At 37.0% G+C, this 20,770-nt stretch overlaps 2 protein-coding genes across 5 annotated transcripts in view; both read left to right on the top strand.

Moving 5' to 3' along the window:
* Positions 1–20,770, top strand: part of Hemk2 (HemK methyltransferase 2, ETF1 glutamine and histone H4 lysine) — a 49,827-nt gene that overhangs the window by 10,862 nt on the left and 18,195 nt on the right. For 3 of the 4 annotated variants that reach the window (XM_004842243.3, XM_013071416.3, XM_004842242.3), the window contains one exon: positions 257–20,723. In XM_004842243.3, the coding sequence (XP_004842300.1) occupies positions 257–363 (107 nt within the window). In that variant the 3' untranslated portion in view covers positions 364–20,723. Of the gene's footprint in view, positions 1–256; positions 20,724–20,770 lie in introns of those variants that run through there. The other variant, XR_015452105.1, reaches the window with a different exon arrangement.
* LOC147830355 (melanoma-associated antigen 8-like) lies at positions 2,131–2,550 on the top strand. The gene has a single exon (XM_087207418.1). It carries the CDS (start codon positions 2,131–2,133, stop codon positions 2,548–2,550), a length of 420 nt encoding a protein of 139 aa, XP_087063544.1.

Genomic DNA, 20,770 nt, shown 5'->3' with positions numbered 1-20,770 from the left:
TTTGCCCCAGAGTAGGCTGCCATTCAAACCAGGACACTCAGTCTAACCAGGCCCTTAATCCTCAGGAATACCTTAAAAGTACAAAATGCTCCCATCTATCTGAAGTTCATGTTCACTTTAATAGACACTTACTTGATTTACATTGTTTTGTCAGACTAATTTATAAATTGTGTTTATCATCTTATTAAAATATTTAGTGATCTTACACATCAAATGATTTAATTAGATTTAACCTTTTTTAAAAATTCTCATTTAGAAGAAATTTTGAAAACATTGAAGACAAAAGGTCTACATGGGACCACTGCACTTTCCAGACAAGCAGGTCAAGAAATCCTGTCAGTCCTCAAGTTCACCAAGTGCTAATACACCAAGAGCTAGTGAAAGTGTGCCAAGAACTACTGGAGACTGAATGCATTTCTCAGTGAAAGAATTTTATGAGAATTTGTTGTAAGGAAAGAAATGGAAAGATGGTGCTTCCCTCTCAGGAAATGAGGCCCACAGAAATATTTGTACATGTGCATGTAAATATGTGTAATATATTTGTAATTTTAATTTTATATGTAAAGTTATATATGAAAAGATGTTCATTTCAGCATTAGTTCTAATAGCAAAACCAGGGAATCAACCTAAACATGTCAGGAAGCAGATTGGTTAAACAGATTATCTGTGTCTGTTTCACTGAATATACAGCCATTAAACATGAGTAAGGTCTATTTATACTGAAGCAGAAGGGGTCTGTGATATACCATTGATTGAGAAGAGCAAATTGCAGAAGTTTCATCCTGTATATATATTTTTTAAAAAACAATAGTGATGATGTGTTTGTATGTGTATATAAAAAGTAAACTCTCAAAAGATAAATAACAGGAATGAAGGAACTTTTTACTTTTTTATGGTGGCATTTGTAGTTGTACAGTGATAGTTGGAGAATGACCATGGATTATCAAGCTTAACCAAGTGGCTCCACAGATGTGGTTTCATTGAGCAAATTAGCACATCTCTTGGTGCCTGTTATGATCTGACAAATGCCTTTTTCTCCACACCTGTCCATAAAGGCCCAGCAATATACCTTCACTGTCCTACCTAGGTAACATCTATTCTACAGTCCTACATCATAATATAGTGTGCAGGGGTCCTGATCACTTTCTCAACTTACTGGTAAGCTATTTGCCTATAACAAGGTAGGAAATCTGATTAAATTCAGGGGCCTTTTACCTCAGTGAAATTAGTGGGGCATGTTGAGACATCTCTTCTAAGGTAAAGATAAATACCTGAAGAGGTTTTAAAAGTATTAACTGCTCCTACAACAAAGAGGGCACCTAGTAGACTCTGGGGTTTTAGAAGCAACAAGTGAATATTTGGATATGTTACTCTAGCTCACTTACCAAGTGACCCAAATACTTGGCTAGTTTTTTGAGTTGGACCCAGAGTAAGAAGAGGGTTTGCACTGGTCGAGACTGCTGTGCAAGCTCCTCAGCCACATATGCTTTGTGATCCAGCAGACTCTGATGCTTGAAGTATCAGTGGCAGCTAGGGGTGAGGGAGAGCCTTTGGCAGGCCTCTACAGGTGAGTTGCAGTTGCAGGCCTTTGGAATTTTGGAACAAGACCCTGCTCATGTCACAGATAGGTACTCTCATTTTAAGAGAGCTCTTGGCCTGCTACTAGGCTTTAGTTAATTCTCAGTGCCTAAGCATGAGTCACCGGTTTATCAAATGATCTGAGCTACCCATCATGAACTGGATAACATCAGACCTACCAAACAAAGCTGGTGTGGACAGAAATTCTCCATCAAAACAGAAGAAAAAAGGAAAAAAGAAAGAAATATCAAATGGAAATCATATTATACATGATTGGGCCTGAGCAAGCCCTGAAGGCAGAAGTTACATGAAGAAGTGACCCATCGGGCTGAGGGTGAGAGAGAAGGCCACACTCCAGGTTGAGACTCTGAAAATAACCCATTCCTGCCTCTGTTGCTAGCCTTGCACTGTGCAGTGAAGAAGTCTCAGTTGTGATTTTTCGAAATCTGGGTTTGGATTCTTGGAGCAGCTGAACTGCTGTTGCTCAGCACTCTATATCCCAGCGCTGGAGATTTGGAGGCTTCTGATCCTCAACAAATTCTTGCTGTCCTCATGGCTTCCAGCCAAAGGAGTCAATCCTGTAAGGGTTCAAGATCCTCACAGGATGCACGCTTCTCTCACATCCTGCAAACTGTGCTCCTAAATGCCAAGTTATGTAAGTTGGTGTCATTTCTGCTCCACAAGTATCAAAAGAAGGAGCAGGTGACCATGAAAGAAATGCTGCATGTTCTGCCCCGTGATTACTGTAACAACTTCCCTCTGAACTTTTGGGAACTCTGTGAGTCCATGTATCTGGGCTTTAGCGTGCAAATCAGGAAAGTGAATCACTCTGGCAATACATATGAGCTAGTCCTCATTTTGGGTCGTACATACAGTGGGATACTAGTTGGTGATGATGAAAGAATCATTCTCAAAATCAACATCATTATGTTCATCCTGTCTAATTTTCATAGAGGGCAACCGTATCAGTGAGGAGGACCTAAGTGAAAAAATGAAACGATGGGACATGTTAGCTCACTCTGAGCATATTCATTTTGAGGAAGCCTGGGAATTCATCACTGAGGATTTAGTACAGGAAGAGTACCTGATGTACCGGCAGATTCCTAACAGTGATCCTGCTCGCTATGAGTTCCTGTGGGGTCCAAGGGCCCACGCTGAAATCAGCAAGATGAAACTCCTAGTTCATATGACCCATCATCGTAATGGAACAGATCCCAAGTCCTACCCAGAACTATATGAAGAGGCTTTGGAAGCAGAACTAGGTATAGAGCCAGGGTTCCTGAGAAACAGGGAATGTTGCCCAAAGGTGTCTGTGAATTTGCTCTCCCCTGAGAAGAAATGAGGCCCATTTCAGTCTCTGTGGAGAGCAGGCAGTTTTCTAAGTAGTGAGGGCCAGGGGAGGGGTAAAGTAGCACGCATAGCATCTTGCTGTCTCTTCTGTTTGGGTTACTTGGAAATGGACAGGGGTTTTCTTTATGGTGTTTTGAGGTATTGGCCATTTTGGGGGGAGACTGAAGTAGCTTGCATATTTATTGGATGGTATTGATCTGAATTTTTAGTTTTGTGATGTTGATGTTTGCGTTTTCTGATGGGAATGTGATTTTGTGTGACACTGGTCACAAATGGAGTGCCTTTTCCATTCAAATGTAACAGTCTTTCCTGTTTTATCATACAAACAGAAAAACTATTCATTTATGATAAAATGGGAATGGAATAGGAATTTCCTTGAAAATTGTAAGTTTACATCAAGTTAGAGGGACCCTAGAAAAAGTGATAAGGATGAAAAATACTGGCTGCTTCTTATTTCTTTTCCCCTGTTGATCTATACTATTAAACTTAAATTTATTGCACACCTGAAAAAAAAAGAAGTGACCCATGTAGGAAGGGAGGAGAAAAAAAGTAAAAAGGATTAAGATGCAATGTGTACATGTACCAGCTCCCCTCAATGAATGTATTCATTATGTATCACAAATGTACTAATAAAAACAAATTTGAAATCTTGGAGAGAAAAAAAAGTCTTAAGAGACTTTGAAATTCTCAAAGACAGATATTATTAGATTTTCTCCTTCTTTTAATCCCTTAACAGCAGTGCATGGCACATGATAGATAATCATGAAACTTTTCTTGAATTATTGTCTTGTTGTAAAGTCTGTGCTTTTGTTAATTATTATACTTCTTTCTGTCCTCAAAAGTCCCTTTCTGTCCCCAGTCACTTTCCCACACTCTCCCTAACTGACCTGCACTGGTTCAAAAGACCACTATCAGATGGCCTCCTTGCAAGCTCCCCAAACAGTCCCTGCATTGCAAGGAAGGTCAGACCCCAGAAGCCTTGAGGATCTTGGTCCAGTGTTTTCCTCCTCCTTCCACTTGTACCAAGTCACCCAGACCCTCCAGCCTCCAGAGATCCTCTCTGCATCTCTGGTAGGGCACTGCTTTGCTCCTGCACTGCACAAGCAGCTGAGTCAGAATGAACATGAACTGCATGGCCAGAGCCAAATCTTACTCAGAATGGTGACCAGGACAGAGGAACTCAACAAAGTCACTGCCTCCCACTTAACAGAACGTACTCATGCTATAAGCCATTTTGTCAACTTCAGGAGATTTGTAGTCAGAACTCACAGGAACCAAAGGATAATGATGAAGCTTTTAACCAGTGACCATTTATCAACACAGTTTGCTAGATCCATTATTAGAGGTTCTCCAGTGCAGAGCCAGGGAAAATTATAGTTGTATTAAAGCAATAAAAAACTGAATTTTCTTAAAAAAAAAAAGTGGCCTCTACCTCTACTACACTCCCTTTACTTTCTCAGCCTACACCTATGGCCTCATGGAGAGTTCCTCATGCTCAGCTGACAGAGTACTAGGGTCTTGTTTACAGGTGATGTTGTAGCACTACAGCCCCTCTGTGGACACCCCTGAAGGGCAATAGTAAAGGGGAATCCTCCCAGTAGAGCTTGGAGCAGTGCACCTAGTTGTTCACTCTGGAAAGGAAATGGCCAGATATATAATTATATACCAATTCAGTGACTTGGAAGGGACACGACTGGAAATTTGGCAACAGATATTTGGAAAAGAGGTATGTGGATAAACATCGATAAATAGGCAAAGGAAATAATCACTAATGGGTGACCTCAGCAGAGGACTTTAATAAGTAGATAGGATGACCCATTGTGTGAATAGTGGCCAACATCTTTCCAAGCCACTCCTGACATCCCACTGGGCTCATGAAAAAAAAGTAGCCATGGTGACAGATTGAAGTTATGCACGGGCTCAGCAATATGGATTTCTACTTACTAGGCTGACATGGCTAACGCTACCTCTGAGTACCCAGTCTGACAGGAGCAAAAATCAACACAGAGCCACTGATACGGTAACATTCCCTGGAGTGGTCAGATAGTTACTTCGTGACTGAATACACTGCCCCACTTCCATAATGCAACGGACAGCAGAATTCTTGTCCCAAATACTTACTCTGATACATGTTTGCCTTCCCTTGCATGCAGTTGCTTCTGCCAAAACTACCATCCATGGATTTATATGCTTCATCCACAATCATGGTAATCTCACACAGCATTGTTTCTGATCATAGAGCTCACTTCACAGCAAAAGTGTGGCAGTAGACCCATGTTGATGGTATTCACTGCTCTTACCATGTTTCCCATTATCCTGAAGCAGCTGGCTAGCTGGAACAGTGGAATAGCCTTTTCTTTTTCTTTTGGAATCAATTTATTGATAGGATTTGTTTTGTTTTGTTTAGACAGGGTCTCACTATGTAATTCAGGCTGGCCTTGAACTCGTGCCAATCCTCCTGCCTCAGCCTCTCAAGTGCTGGGATTACAAAATAGATACACCTTGAGACCATAATATTAAGTGCAACAGGTCCGGTTCTCGGGGACAGAGGCTTTCATTTGGGGAGTGGAATTGTGTCTTTTCCATTTTTGTTTCACAGTCGAATGTTGAGAGGGATTCTCCTGTTCCTTATTTTCCTTCGAGAAAACATCTTGACAACACTCAGCAGGCTCTCGTATCTTCCCCTTCCCAGTTTTTAAAGTATCAGTGCTCTTTCCTTGGTTTCTAATATTAAGAGCAGGGCATTGTTTGCTGTTTCATATGAAATATTGCAAATGCAAAGATCAACACCTTCAGGAAGGCACTGACAGCCATGTAGAGGAGCTTGGCCCCTTGGCCCTGGCTGTGTGGGCTGGTGACAGTTTCAGAGAGGGAGTACAAACCAGGACACCGATTCTCCTTGGTCACGGTGAGCAGGCTCACCTGCCACTGCTGGGACATAAACCCTGCCTTGGAATGGCCTTTGGAAGACAGCTTAGCATTAGCTAGGTGGCAGGGCCTTGAGAAGCTGGGCCAGCGTTCTCTAGTACACTTTACATGGTTTAAATCAGGATTCATCCTTATTTTGTTGTGAATGTTACTTTGTATACATGTGTTTTTCTTTCTTATTCCCTCATATTAGATACGTTTTATTTATAGCATAGCATTTAAGTATCATTAACTTTACATCGTAATACTTAAAATTATAGGATATCGTAGGGAAGAATGAACACTCAAGGACTACTTCTGGAAAAGGGGTTACTGTGTTTTCAGTTGTAGGCAGGTTACTTCTGTCATGTTAGATAGAATTATGGCCTTATTGCTATTATTAGCGATCAAGCATGGTTTAAGGATATGTGTATTAATGACAAATTGACATGGGGTGGACCTGTGATGGTTAATTTTATATGTCAATTTCAGTAGGACACAGGGCAACAGATAGCTGTTTAAATAGTTGCTGGGTATGTAAAGGTGTTTACAAATGAGATTAGATATATAATACGTATTAGAATGTTACTATGGTTTGGATCTGAAATATCCCCCAAAGGCCATATATGAAGGTCCTCAACGATGGTGCTATTGGAAGGTGGCAGAAATCTTAGGAGGTGAGAACTAGCCGGAGAAAGTAGGTCATTGCTGACATGCCCATGAAGGGGACATTGGGAAGCTGCTACCGTGAAGTAAGCAGATTTCGCCACCATGTGCATCCCACTATGATCTTCTGCCTCACCACAGGCCCAAAAAGCAGTGGAGCCTACCAAGTATGGGCTAAACCTCAGAAGTTATGAGCCAAGATAAATCCTTCTTCTTTTTAAGTTGTTTATCTCAGGTATTTTGTCATAGCAATGCAAAGCTAACATAATGAATTTAAAAAGTTTAAATTTTGGGGTAATTATTAAACAAAGCATTTATAGTCTTACTGAAATTCCATCTAAAAGTTGAGAATTGTAGTACTTCTTTGTGTATTATTTTGTTTTGTATTTTAGTTCATGTTCTTATGGATCTATACTAATTAAAACTAGAATGACATTGCAATTGAAATAAATTTTATTCCTATTTTTCCATCTTATATGAAATCACTGAGAAAATTTTCATGTAAACAAGTAGATGAGAGTAGAGTTTTATAATGACTCATTTTGTTCCTCAGTGTCACTATATTCACTAAAATTTTTCTGAGTAATGATGGCAAAAGTAAAATAAATTTTAATGATTTACTGGCTGATAGACTGATTAGAACTTGACTGAAAGCAAAGAACTGAAAACCAGTGAGTTGCAAAACAAAGACTTGTTAGCCATTACTGGATTCTCTTTCTCAACATAGGTGTGATCAAAATAGGATATTTAAATTTTTAAAAATGTATTACAGTAAAAGATACATTACTATTAGTTCTCTCAATATATAATTGCTTATCATTCTTGCCACTTTCTGAAGCAATTCTAGAAGTCCTTTTTTTGTATCTTTAGTTGTGCTACTGTGGCTACTTTGATGTTCTAAATGAATTCAAAATACCTTTACCTTTTATGGCATTTTGACTTTGAAAAAGATCAAGAAGTCACATGGTGCCAGATCCAGTGAATAATGTTTTTACAAACCTGCCTTTCTGTTGGATGGTACTTGGCAGTATATTTTTTTATCATACTTCAAACACAGAAGAGAACTTCCAGAACTACTTCAGAAAGTGACCAGAACAATGGGATAAGTATTTGAAGCAAGGGGGAGCATTTTGAGAATTAATGGCAATGTGTCTTTTACTGTAATAAAATTTTATGAATTTAAACAACTGTATATTTTGATTCCACCACATATTTCAAATTCCCTTTCTATACTCCAAGGGTTTTGCTTTCCCCACCTTCAACACTGTAAAATTGAGTGGGTAAGTTATATCTTCCTTTTGAAAGAGAAGGACATATGTGTAAAAGCAGGTGGGAAAAGTGAACCAGTCTAAGAACAGTATATAAATGGGAAAACCACGTTTTGGAAAGAGGACATGGAAAGTAGAGAAAACAAAAACGTATTCACTTAAAATTCTCCATGCGAATACTTTTTTTGAAATGTCTTAAACTGCATGCAGTGCAGCATGCCTGTAATCCCAGCATTCAGCAGGCTGAGAGAGAGGAACCATGAGTTCAAGGCCAGCCTAGGCTACAGAGTGAGACCCTGTCTGAAAACAAAACTCAAAACAACAAAACAACCCCTGAAAAGTCTTGCTGGGTTACCACTGTACTAAACTCTATTTTCAAGAGAAAGGCACAGTAAATATTATGTCTAGGATTTAAGAGTAAATGTAGTATCAACTAGTGAATGAATTAATATATAGCCACTATGCATACTGGCTAAAGATTGATCTAGGTAATTGATTTCCTCCAATGAAAGTAGACTATGGGGCTTCTGATTTTGGCTAGAAGACTTTTATCAGGCTAACTACTTAAGTCAAAAATTAGATTTAGTTATATACACAGAAACACAGATGGGGCTAAATCAAGAAGTTACCAAAGCAGGAAGAATTTGAAGAACTAAGACTATGCCCAAAAGGTAATGGCTTGGACAATGAAGTGGAAGTCACAATTGGACTAAGAGAAGCTACAAGACAGAAGAAACTTAGGTCCCTGGTGATAACAGAGCTCTTACAGCAAGCCCAAACTGATTATATTTCGACCTCATGAATAAGACAGAAGTGAATTTCTTGTTTAAACTATATTATGTTTTTATTTCATTCAGACCCAAACCTAATACTGAGTTCCCAAAAGTATTTCCCAAAACTAAAGAACATCCTTCTGAAAGTAGATTTCAGCCTAGTATTCATAGTATACAAAAGGATCTCTTACAACAAAATGGGACTTAAAAATGAACAAAGGACTTTACAAATATTTCTCAAAAGAAAATATAAAAGTGAAACAATGCTTAACATACTAGTCATTAAGGAAATTCAAATCAAAGGCAGAGTGAGATACCACTTCATACTCACTAGGATGACTATAATTTTTTTAAATGCACAATAACAAGTACCATCAAGGATGTGAAGAAATTGGAACCCTCATACACTGCTGAGTGGGAATATATATTGTAGTTGCTATGGAAAACTGTTTGGTATCTTCAAAAAGTTAATCACAGAGTTACCAGCCATTGCATTCCTATCTACATAGTCAAAAGAACTGAAAACAGGTAATAATACCTGGAACAGTACATGAATACACTTATTTACAATAGTGAGAAAGCGAAAACAATCCAAAACTCTATAATGAACAGGTAAGCAAATTGTGGTATATACCTCCAATGGAATTCAGCCTTCAAAGAAGAAAATACACTATTTGGATGAACCTCAAAAACATTCTGTTAAATGAAAGAAGTCACACACAAAAGGCCACTTGTTATATGATCCTAATTACATGAAATATCCAGCATCTGTAGAGATAGAACGCAGAATGGTGGTTACAGTGACTGTGTAATGCACTAAGCACTGTGAAGTTATCCACTTTAAAGTGGTTAATTTTGTTATGTGAACTTTAGTTCCTATTTTTTAAAAAATGTGTATGCAAAACAAAAAATCCATAACTACATAACCAACAAAGCCTATTATGAATAAAATAAGCTTCTGTTCCACAGTCCTAATTAAGAAACAAAATTTTAAAAAATAACGGTGACACAGTTAGAACCATGTTTAAACCTATTTGATCAACAATAATCTACCCTAGTTTAATCTTAACTATCGGTGAGATTTGCTTTGATAATCTTTCTTTTGGAAGTCAATTCAATGACAGCCTCAGTTTGGATGGTCAACAATTTAACAATGAATCTGTCATAAACTGACTTCTGAAACCCAGCTGGACATGTCTTGGCAGAAGAACCATGTTTATAACCTTGATATCAATTCACCTGTCACCAACACATCACAAAAACAATCTCTGACTCAAAAACTCCATGCAAATTTAGCAGTTGGACTTACTCAAAATGACTGAACCTAAAGCAGCATATCTCTCCTTTCTTTAAGTAATATTTTTGTTTCAGGTATCAAGCAACAATCTTGGTCTATTCCTCAGATAATTTTCACATAGAGATTATTCAGAAGTCCTCTCGACAGTATCCTCTTGACAGTGGACCACTGGACTAACAGGAGAGGTCCCCAGCCTCCTGAGCCCCAAGCTCCAACACTGTTCAGATCTGCTGCCAGGTGAGTTTCCAAAAAACACAATCTAAGCTTTTGCTTTCCTTAAGCTCTTACTGCTGAATTTATTTAGACTTCTGAACAAACAGATCTTCACATAAGGCTGTTCACTGCAAGTAGGCCCAAATAAAATCTTAAGGAAAATCAGACCTTTGGATTAAGAAACAAACCATTTGGTAGTTTTTGCCATTATCCAACCCAGTCTCCCACCGCTTAGTTTGCCTTCACTTTTTTGTTTGCCTATTTGTACAAATTTGTACGTGTCCTTGTTTTGTCCCTTATTGTCCCATGTCTGTTGAATGTATAAAACAGCTTCCTAGGGATGGAGGCACAGGCTAAGTCTCCAAATCAATATAGGTCATCCCTAAAGAATGTTCTATAAGACCGATGACAATTGGCTACTAAATTTTTGGTCAAACACAGCTTTGTGTCTGTCTTCTCTCGAAAGCTTCATAAAAGTACTCCTCAAGGCCTCTCAATTCATGGCATTCACTATTGTTTAGCCTGTATTTCAGTGTCATCACTTGTTGGGATCATTGATCACATGGCTCTTTCCTATCTCCTGCTTGGCTGGGAAACCTCAATTATCATCAACACACACAGACACTGGGTCATATAGTAGTCTGCTCCTTGTTTGTCACTGATTTATCTATGTCAAAGCTACAACCTCTGCCTGGTGGAACTTTCACTATAATCCTAACTACTATGCTTATCTTGATAAGTAAAATTTTACTGAAAATGACTCAGAATTACAATAACTTCTGATATATCAAAGTTAATATTGCAAAGGCTCTCAAGAAAAACTAGGGGTACCTCCTAATCAAGTAATCCTTTCCTCAAGGTTTTCTTTAGGAAAGAACAATCACACCATATATCCCTACTATAGATCCCTTCTACAGGTCTACATGCTATAGACTAGATTATTTTCATCTGTGTAAGTTTATTCTGAACCCTGATTTAGAAGCAAGTTGAAGACTATAACCAAAGGCTTTTTTTTTTTTTTTTTTGGTACTGGGGATTGAACTCGGGTCCTTGCACTTTCAAGGCAGGCAGCGGAACCACTGAGCTAAATCCCTGGCCCTCCAAAGGCTTTTTTAATCTTGAAAGCAAATTTACTGCAGAATTCAGTATTTTGTTTAGTTGGTTTTTTTTTTTTGGTACCGGGGATCGAACTCGGGACCTTATGCTTGAGAAGCAGGTGGCGGAACCACTGAGCTAAATCCCCGGCCCTAGAATTCAATATTTTGGTAGGTACTTACGTGTCCTGGACGACCATTTCTGCACCAATTAGTTTATTATTAGCTCCCTTAAAAAATGGTTAAAAGTAAAAAACAACCACCAACCTAGGAGATAGTTTAAATAATCTAGATCCTCATAATTCAAGTCATGGTCTTGAAAATGTTCAAATGGAAAGGGGAACAAGGGAGGAGGGAGGGAGAAAGGAAGGAAGGGACAAGAAAAAAGTGAAAATAAAAGAAAAATGGAATCAAAGCTTTTTTACATAGGGAGGGGAGGGGGGAAATGGAAAAAAGAGGCAGGATGTATCATGTACAGGTGCAAATTCCCTACGATGAGTGTTAGCATTATGTATACCTAAAATGTACCAATAAATGTTTTGCTATTAAAAAAAGAAAGAAAGAAATAGTCTTGAAAGTGTAAGCAAAGAGAAAATGTACTACATTGCATTTCCCTGAGGGACACATTGAACAAAACTTATCAAAACTGTAAACAAAACTAAAACAGTGAACAATCAGCAGTCTCCAAAAACAGACCAAGGAAAACTTCCAAACAGTATTTCTGGGATATCCCAAGATCTATCATAAAGGTAGTTCCTTTTTAAAATGGATTCAGAATCACCATCTTAGAAAATGTCCAACATATCAATGAACAGTTCAAACTTCCGACACTCATGAAAAAATAACTTATTCAGAATAAAAATAAGAGCAAAAGTTCTCTGTACAATAACAATGGGAAGCTGTGATTAATGACACCCACAAGCAGATGGCCCATAGGAAGAAAGAATGTCCTATTTTGTCTAAAAAACATGATAACTATCCAAAATCTCTCTCGTAATGGCACTTTGGGAGACATTAGCACTTAATAATGCTCTGACATTCTTAAACTACACAGAACGGTCTACAAATATAGAGGGACAACAAAATATAGGTGTCAATTTATCCAATTCCACTGCCATAGAACATACTAAAACTACAAAAATAGCAGACACTTCTAAGCATCTATAACTGTTATTTTGGAAACATTATTGACATTACTTTTTAAAGCTCTGGAAAATTCTACATAGGACCAAAGTACAGTATAGCTAATCCAGATACACCTACACTATGTGAGAGTCAAAAGATAACCAAAGAATGAGCTATGATCCCCAAATTCCTACAAACAAGGCTCTCTCCAGTCATACCTTGAAGTATTTGGAGCTGAGCTTTAAAGTGCAAACTGACTCTTCCTAGATTACCATATATCTTTCTTTTTGTATGTACATACTTGTATAAGGTTAGCTCTGTACTAACCAATACTATAGCCAATGCCCATATGTGCTTGAGACTTGAAATGTGACAGTGTAACTGATGAATTACATTTAAAATTTTTATTTAATTTATATTTATTTAAATGTTAAATGGACATGATCCAGTTATTGGAAAATTTTAAATATCCTTTTTAGACTTGGGTATGAGTTCACTTTTTCAACTGTACATTTTCTGAAATCTAAATATAGATCAAATAACCAATGAAAATTTCATATCCAAATTGAAGTATGCTATAAATTCAAAATACACACTAGATTCCAAAAACTTAATATAAAAAACATGTAAAATATATAGTTAATACTTTTTATATTGATTACATGTTGAAATGATATTTTGGATATACTGAGTTAAATAGTGTGTTAAAATTAATTTTACCTATTTCTTCTTATATATTTAATGTCCCTACTAAAGAAATTTAAAAATAACACATGTGGCTCATATATTTCTATTAAGGTCCTTGGTTAGTCCATGTTCTAAGGCAACAGTTCTCAGCCACAGCCAATTCTACCCAAAGGCCACTTGGCAGTTCCTGAACATCGGTAGTTGTGACAACTGAGGTGGAATAATAGTCATAGTAAATAGGAACCAGAGATTCTGTAAAACATCCTACAGTGCACATAACAGTCCCCAGAACAGCATCATCAGCTAAAAATGTCAATAATACTGAGAGTAAGACACTGCTGTAATCATTCCCCAACAGCATGGCACACATCAAAATTCCACTGTCTCTTAAGAGTCCATCCTTTGACCCCATAGAGTATCTTCCCTTGCATCAGAGAAGCTGCAGCCTAGCCTACTTAGTTGTAGCATCTACGAGTCTTGTACTAAGTTCACCTTTAAACCTTAGTATCTCCCACAGCTAACATCACAGTGATGAAAGGCTAAAAGCTTTCCCCTCAAGATCAGGAAGAAGACAAGGATGGCTGCTTTTACCACTTCTGTTCAACACTGGAGGTTTTGGCCAGGATGGTTTGGTAAGACTGAAATAAAAGGCATCTAGATTGAAAAACCCAAAGTAAGCCAGAAGTGGTGGCACACATCTATAAATCCTAGCACTCGGGAGGCTGTGGTAGGCAGACTGCTGCAAATTCAAGGCCAGCTTGGACTACACAGTGAGTTTTGTCTCAAAAGCTTTAGAGAAAGAAAAACTAAGATAACAAACCCTTTTATAGAGAAAATAAATACTAAGAAATCCATTAAGAAAACTACCAGAATAAGGGAGCTCAACAAAATTACAAGATATAAGATGAACAGACAAAAACAAATTAAATGGTACCACATACAACATCATTTTCTTATTTCCTACACCTACTAATATAACCCTCTGAAATCCAAAAATGTTTCTACCATTAGGTGGTAAAAGAGAAACCCATGGTTGTAGTTCTAGCCTGACAATGGTCCATGCCTAGAACAGACTTTGAATACTACTATGCAAATGCTCACAGATTTTGCTTGTTAATGGATCTTAAACAGTGAAAAGAGGCTCACCTACTGTCATCCCAGGCTCCTAGAGCAGAGAAGCTCAGCCAGTCCCAGCACCTGAAAGGAAGCTCCCCCACTGCCATCCCAGGCTCTTGGGCAGAGAAGCTGAGCCGGTCCCAGCACCTGGAAGGAAGCTCCCTGCCTCCATCCCAGGCTCCTAGGGCAGTGAAGCTGAGCCTGTCCCAGCACCCAGAAGGAAGCTCCCCTGCCACCATCACAAGCTCCTAGGGCACAGAAGCTAAGCCGGTCCCAGCACCAGGAAGGAAGCTCCCCTGCTGCCATCCCAAGCTCCTAGGGCAGAGAAGGTGAGCCGCATGGGTGCCAGAAGCACAACCCCCCCATGGAAATGAGAAGACACGTAAATAAACCTCAAAAACAGACTGCTAGATCATCTACAGCAACCCCAAAGGGAAACGAGATGCAACACTCTTGATACTCAACCACCTGGACTCTCTGAACTGGCAAAAGAGGATCTGGGAAAAATGAAATCAGAAATAATTACTCAGATAACAGCAAAGATTTTGCTCATGGTACAAGACATGATTAATAAATCTAGAGAGGACACAGATAAAAAATTAGAGGACCTGAGGAACATGATGGAATCCCAACATAGGAAACAAATGGAATCCATAAAACAGATACAAACAGATTTCCAAGAGATTAAAAACTCCATCAAAAGTCTGCACAGCAGAATGAACCAATGTGAGGATAGAATTTCACATATAGAAGATAAGATTGCAATTAGTGACCAGGAAAAGAAAAATTGCTTTAAAATTGTAAGGGAACATGAGAAATCAATCCAGCAGCTGCTAGATGATGCAAAGAAGAATAACGTAAGACTGATTGGAGTCAATGAAGAAACAAGAGAGAGTGCAGATGACATAAAAAAACTCTTCACAGAAGTGATGGCAGAAAACTTCCCAAGGAGGGGAAAAGAACTTGACATACAGATAAGTGAGGCATATAGGACTCCAGCTAGCCTTAATCGAAAAAAATCTACACATAGGCATATAATAGTTAGGATTCCAGAAATCCAACAGAAGAACAAAATTCTACAAGCAGTGAGAGAAAAGAAACAAATCACATACAAAGGAAAGCTCATCAGAATCACAGCAGACTTCTCAATGCAAACCCTCAAGGCAAGAAGAGCTTGGAGTGATGTATTTCAAGCCCTAAAGGAAAACAGCTTCCAACCCAGATTGATGTACCCTGCAAAACTATCTTTCAAAATTGATGGAGTAATAAGATAACTTTCATGACAAAGAGCACCTCAGGAACTTCATGAATACAAAATCGGCACTCCAAAAAATTTTAGACAATACCCTAGGAAAACACAATGAGGATCACAACCCCAGGAAACCCAGCAGAATGAATCCATTGGGTGTGACAAATTAAACATAAAAAGGGAGAATCCAACAAAAAGTCATGACAAGGCTTTTAAAACTTTTGACTTCATCTCCCTAATGAGTGTATAATTCAATCTTATTATTGTACTGATTAGTATTTTTCTGATTCTAGAGTTGCACACCATTCCTTGTGCTATACTGGCTATTTATCATCTTATGTCTACATTTTAATTGGGTTGTCTATTAATGAGCTCTAAGAATTCTTTATATAGTCTGCTCATAGGTTATATGCATTGTAAATATGGTCTGTTTAAGGACTACTTTTCATTTTCTTAATGATGTCATTTAAAGTTCTAAATTTTGATGGAATCTCATTTATCAATTTTTTTCTTTTATACATGTTTTTTGTATCCTAAGTAGTTCTTGCCTACCCTGAATTCATAAATATTTTCCCTTATAATTTCTTCTTAAAGTTTTATACTTTTAGGCTTTCTTATTTAGGTTCATAGATCCCTTCAAGTTATTTTCATGTATGGAAAAAAAGGGTTGAGGTTAATTTTTTATATACGGATAGCAGGTGTTCTAGTGCCATTTGCTGAAGACACTATCTCTTCCTCGGCTCTTGAATTGAGTTTATATTCTATAAAATGCTGATGTTAAATAACCTTTCAAAACTCAGTGGACCATATATGTGTGGTTCTATTTCTAGATTCTCTGTTTTATTCAAATGATCTATATGTCTTTCCTTACACCAATACTGCCTCGATTACTGTAGCTTTAGAAGAAGTCTTAAAATTAGGTACTAAACGTCTTCCAACACTGTTTTTGTTTTTGTTTTTGGCTTTTCTGGGTCCTTTGTACTCCTACATAACTTTGAAATTTCAATATCCAGTTCTTCATTTATAGAAAGTATACACAGACCTGAATTTTTATATATACCTTGTGCTTTCTAATCCTGCTAAATTCAAGTTCTAGGGGCTCCTAGAGATTTCTTACTATTTTCTCTGTAGATGATCATTTCATCTACATATAAAGATTTTGCTTCTGCCATGCCAATCCTATCCTAGTTGTGTCATTTTATGGCCAGACTATTTTGGTGGGGACTAGGTTTCAAAGTTTAATGGACAGATAAAGAGTAAGCATAGCTGCCCTTGTTCCCCACCTTAAGGAGAAAGCATTGTATCTTCTCCATTCATACAAGGCATTCTCACTGGAAGTATGGAGTACATGTCTTTAATTTGTTGAGAAGTTTCTGTTCTACTTCTAGTCTCCTGATAGCTTTTACCATGAACAGCTGTAGAATTTGGTCCAATACTTTTTCTCCAACTAGTGACAGGATCATATGGCTTTTTCCTTTCCTCTGTTAAAATGACTTTTGGGGGTGGATCTTCCAATGCTGAACCAACACTGCCACACCTATAACAAAATCACTTTCTACATCCTGCCAGATCTGACTTCTAATAGTTTGTTTTGTTAAACAAATTTCTATCTATGTTCATACTTTTTTCTTCTATTACCTTTATCCAATTGTAGAATTAGCACAATGTTGAGTTCCTAAAATGAGGGGAGAAGTGTTCCTTCTTTTTTCTGCTTTGTTTGATATAATTTATCAGTTAAAATGCTTATGAGCCTGCTATTGTCATATAGGTAGGTTTTCAAGCTAGGAATATACTTTCTTTAATAGGTGCTATTCAAATTTTATATTTCCTCCAGAGTTAGTTTCATTAATTTGTCTTCTAAGTTACTTCTTAGAAGTTGTCAAATTTATTTCAAAAAAGATTTTTGTAATATGCTTTCTATATCCTTTTAAATTCTGTAAAATCTGTGGTAATGTCTCCTAGATCTTGACACTGTAATTTAAAAAATAAATGTATAACTGATATTGTCTAACAGGAAGAAAAGGTCTAAAAGAGCAGGGAAATTGGGAGGGGTAGGGGAAGGGAAAAAAGGGAAAGGAAAAAATATGAGAAGGGGAAAAAAATGGAAACAAGGTCTTTGCAAATAGGGAAGGGTGGAGGGGATGAAGGGAGGGCAAGGGAAGGGGAAAAAAAATAAGAACCAAGAGACTCATGTAATGGTACAAGATCCCAATGATGAATGTAACTAATTAATTTATACCTAAAATGTACCAATAAATTTAATGGGGGGGAACAACAACAGTGAAAAGAAACAATGCCAGCTGTACCAGACTCTATGACGCCAGCTTTTTAAAATCTAATACTTTACCAGAAGCCAAATATGCTCCAGTGGGCAAACTCACGTTCGTCTGTTGGGCATGCTGAGAATAAATGATGCTGTTTTTAAAACAGCAAATGAATTTAGAATCCATGGAAACAGACTGAGTTTCTTAACTTTCTCAAATATCTCTATTAAATCTGGATATCACACAAACAGAAATTATCTGATGCTTTGGTGCTACCCAAAGAAGTTATTTTCTTGAAAAGAAGTGGACAAAAAATTATCAAAGCTACCAGAAATAAAATATTCCCATCATAAACACCCTGCTTTATCAAGTCCTTTTTCAAGGAACTTTCATAGAGAAATAAATCCATACGAAAGTTCAAGGATTCCATCACAAATATACAAAAATTTTGCCTACAGTTTTGAAAAAAGTAAACTGAGTATTGGATTGTAGGACTTTGAGATCAGATCTGACAAAGCCATAAGAGCCACCTGGTCATACCAGATAAAACCTAAGTTGGACACTTGTTCATTTCTTCCATAGGATAACTGTCTTAGTTACTTTTCTTGTTGCTGAGACAAAATACTCAATATCTAAAGTTAAAGGAGGAAAGGTTTATTTAGCTCACAGCTTGTAGAGGTTTCAGTCCATAATGAGTTGGTTCCAGGACGAGGTGGCATGGCAGAGGGCCATCACAGAGGAGGAACAGTTCATGGCAGGCAGAAGACAGCAAAAGCTGCAAGCAGCAAGCAACAAGCAACAATAGCCCTCTTTCTGTCTTATATTTTATCCAGGCTACCCACCCTTAGGGCAGGTAGCACTCACACCCTTAATCCTAGCATCGCACCACAAATCAATCAAAAAGCCCTACCTATGACTACATGAGACTTTGGAGGGATATGTAGATACAAGGCATAATAATACCCCACTTTGTAAGAACCAACTGACTATTAGACAAATGGAGGAAGAGAGGTTCTTGGCTCAAAAGATATGGTTACCCTACAAGTCAAAAAGTCTTAAAGAACAAGATTAAAAGACTACTCATTTTTAATTATAAAGCTATCTTTCAAAGAAAAATTACTAGAATTAGAACAGATAGATTAATGGAAGAGAACAGAGCCTAGAAACCAACCCACACATACATAAGGATTTCATGAGATAGAAAACACTACAAAGTCAATGGGAAATGAATATACTGCTTAATAAATGGTGCTATAAAATTAGCTATCAATAAAGAATGAGAATTCTACTTTACAACAGTCACAAATATTAATTTCTAGTGAATTATGCACATTTTAAAATTTAACTTCTAGGACAAAATATGATAAAATTTATTTTTACATCTCAGAGGAATAACAAATTCTTAAAACCTGACATAAGTAAAGGCTCAACATAAAGAGAAAGGATGATCAATGTGATTAAACTTAACTGAAAAATTCTGTAACATAAACACAGTCACAGACCATCAAAGATAAGCCAGGTACTAGAGATCTCATGAAAAGGAAAGCATTATGATCTGTAAGAATACAAGTAGCCAAGCAGAAGAAAAACAGGCATAGATACTGACATCAAATTCATGAAATAATGAACAATAATTACCAATGAAGCTGTTTCTTGGTAATTGAGAAAATATAAATTAATACAAAGAGCTACTATTTCACTATCTCCAAGTGGAAAATTTACAAATTCTCATAAAATTAAGTATTGGTAGGAAAACCAGAATCATCTCACACTGCTGCTAGGATTGCAAACTTGCACACCACTGTGGAGAGCAATCTGACACCTAAACTCACAGAATATAAATATGCTGCTATCTGAGATTCCAATTTTTAAGGCATGCACCCAGAATACCACATTTGCATGAGGAAGAATGATAAAGAATGTACACTTGTAGCACTGTTCAAAGTGGCACAAAATAACAACTGAAATGACCATAGGGGTGGGAAGCTGGTAAATACATGGGTAAATATGTACGGTACTAAACCACAGTTAAGTGAAAAAGCAAAATTACACAAGATTACATACATAAGATATAATAGCTAAAAATTTTAATAGGAAGGCATCACACACACCAACTTCTGAATAACAGGTTAGCTCTAAGGGGGGAAGGAGAAGAATGGTGCCAGGGAGGAGTACAAAAGAGTAACATTTTATTTCTTTAAAAATCAGAAGCAAATAGGGCAAAATAGTATGTGAAGAGTAAAAGGGAATTTTTTTTGTATATTTGAAGTATTTTGTAATTAAATGAATTTTAATGGGCACATATGGCATAACAATCAAAAATAACATTATTAAAAAAATAACATTATTGACACAATAAAAATGTATCAAGTAACAACACAGTATTTAAGCCACAGAAACATACGTACATACATTAGTGCATGAGATAGGTAAGAAGCAAAAATAAATTTTTTAAATTGCAATTTACTTTGGATTTTAAATTCATAATTTTGTAATGAGCTTTAAATCTCATGCATTTTTAAATGTCATGCTAAAATTGTAAAGGCTATTATCCTTTTTGTTAGAGTTGTGAAAGCTATATAAATAAAGCTTTAATGTGGTATTGTGAATATCAGTCTCATATTAGAAAGCTTTTTCTTTAGCATATAAACAGTAACAAGCTTTACAATTATACTCACAAGTCTTAAAGAAATGTATTAAGAATCCTAAGTATGAAGAGTAGTTATTTAATTGTAACTATTTAATTACAGTGTTTCAAGAACCTATAACCTATTTTTACCCTGGGAAAACAATGCTATTTGGGATTTGGATCAGAACCCAAGACATACTGGAAAAAGAAGTAACTGGAAAGGTTATAAACAAAGTTTTATTATAAACCTCTTTTAAAGGAAAAGTATATAATTTTCAAAGGGGAGCAACACAATCCTTTGGGATCACTATGTCAGACACAGAAAATGTTTTAAAAAAGGAGTTAAGAAGAGGTAGTAGAATTTTGCTATATGTACTTCATTTACTGACTCTTTGGGCTTCAAGGCTAGAAGACAATAAATATTACCCAGAAAAATTTAGGAGACAAACAAATGTGGATAGGGCACTGTATCTACAAATACAACTCAAGAGATCTGTAACTCACACGTAGTATTTCACTCTCAACTATAAATCCTCTGACCACATTCATACTAT

This window comes from Heterocephalus glaber, unplaced genomic scaffold, assembly GCF_053883595.1.
Source record: "Heterocephalus glaber isolate CG9 unplaced genomic scaffold, H.glaber_assembly_v1.0 deba00000122, whole genome shotgun sequence".
Classification (NCBI taxonomy): domain Eukaryota; kingdom Metazoa; phylum Chordata; class Mammalia; order Rodentia; family Bathyergidae; genus Heterocephalus; species Heterocephalus glaber.
This window is presented reverse-complemented; position numbering and strand designations above follow the sequence as displayed.

Excerpts from the sequence above, each read along its gene's own strand:
- LOC147830355 (XM_087207418.1), top strand. The coding sequence starts at position 2,131 with ATGGCTTCCAGCCAAAGGAGTCAATCCTGTAAGGGTTCAAGATCCTCA.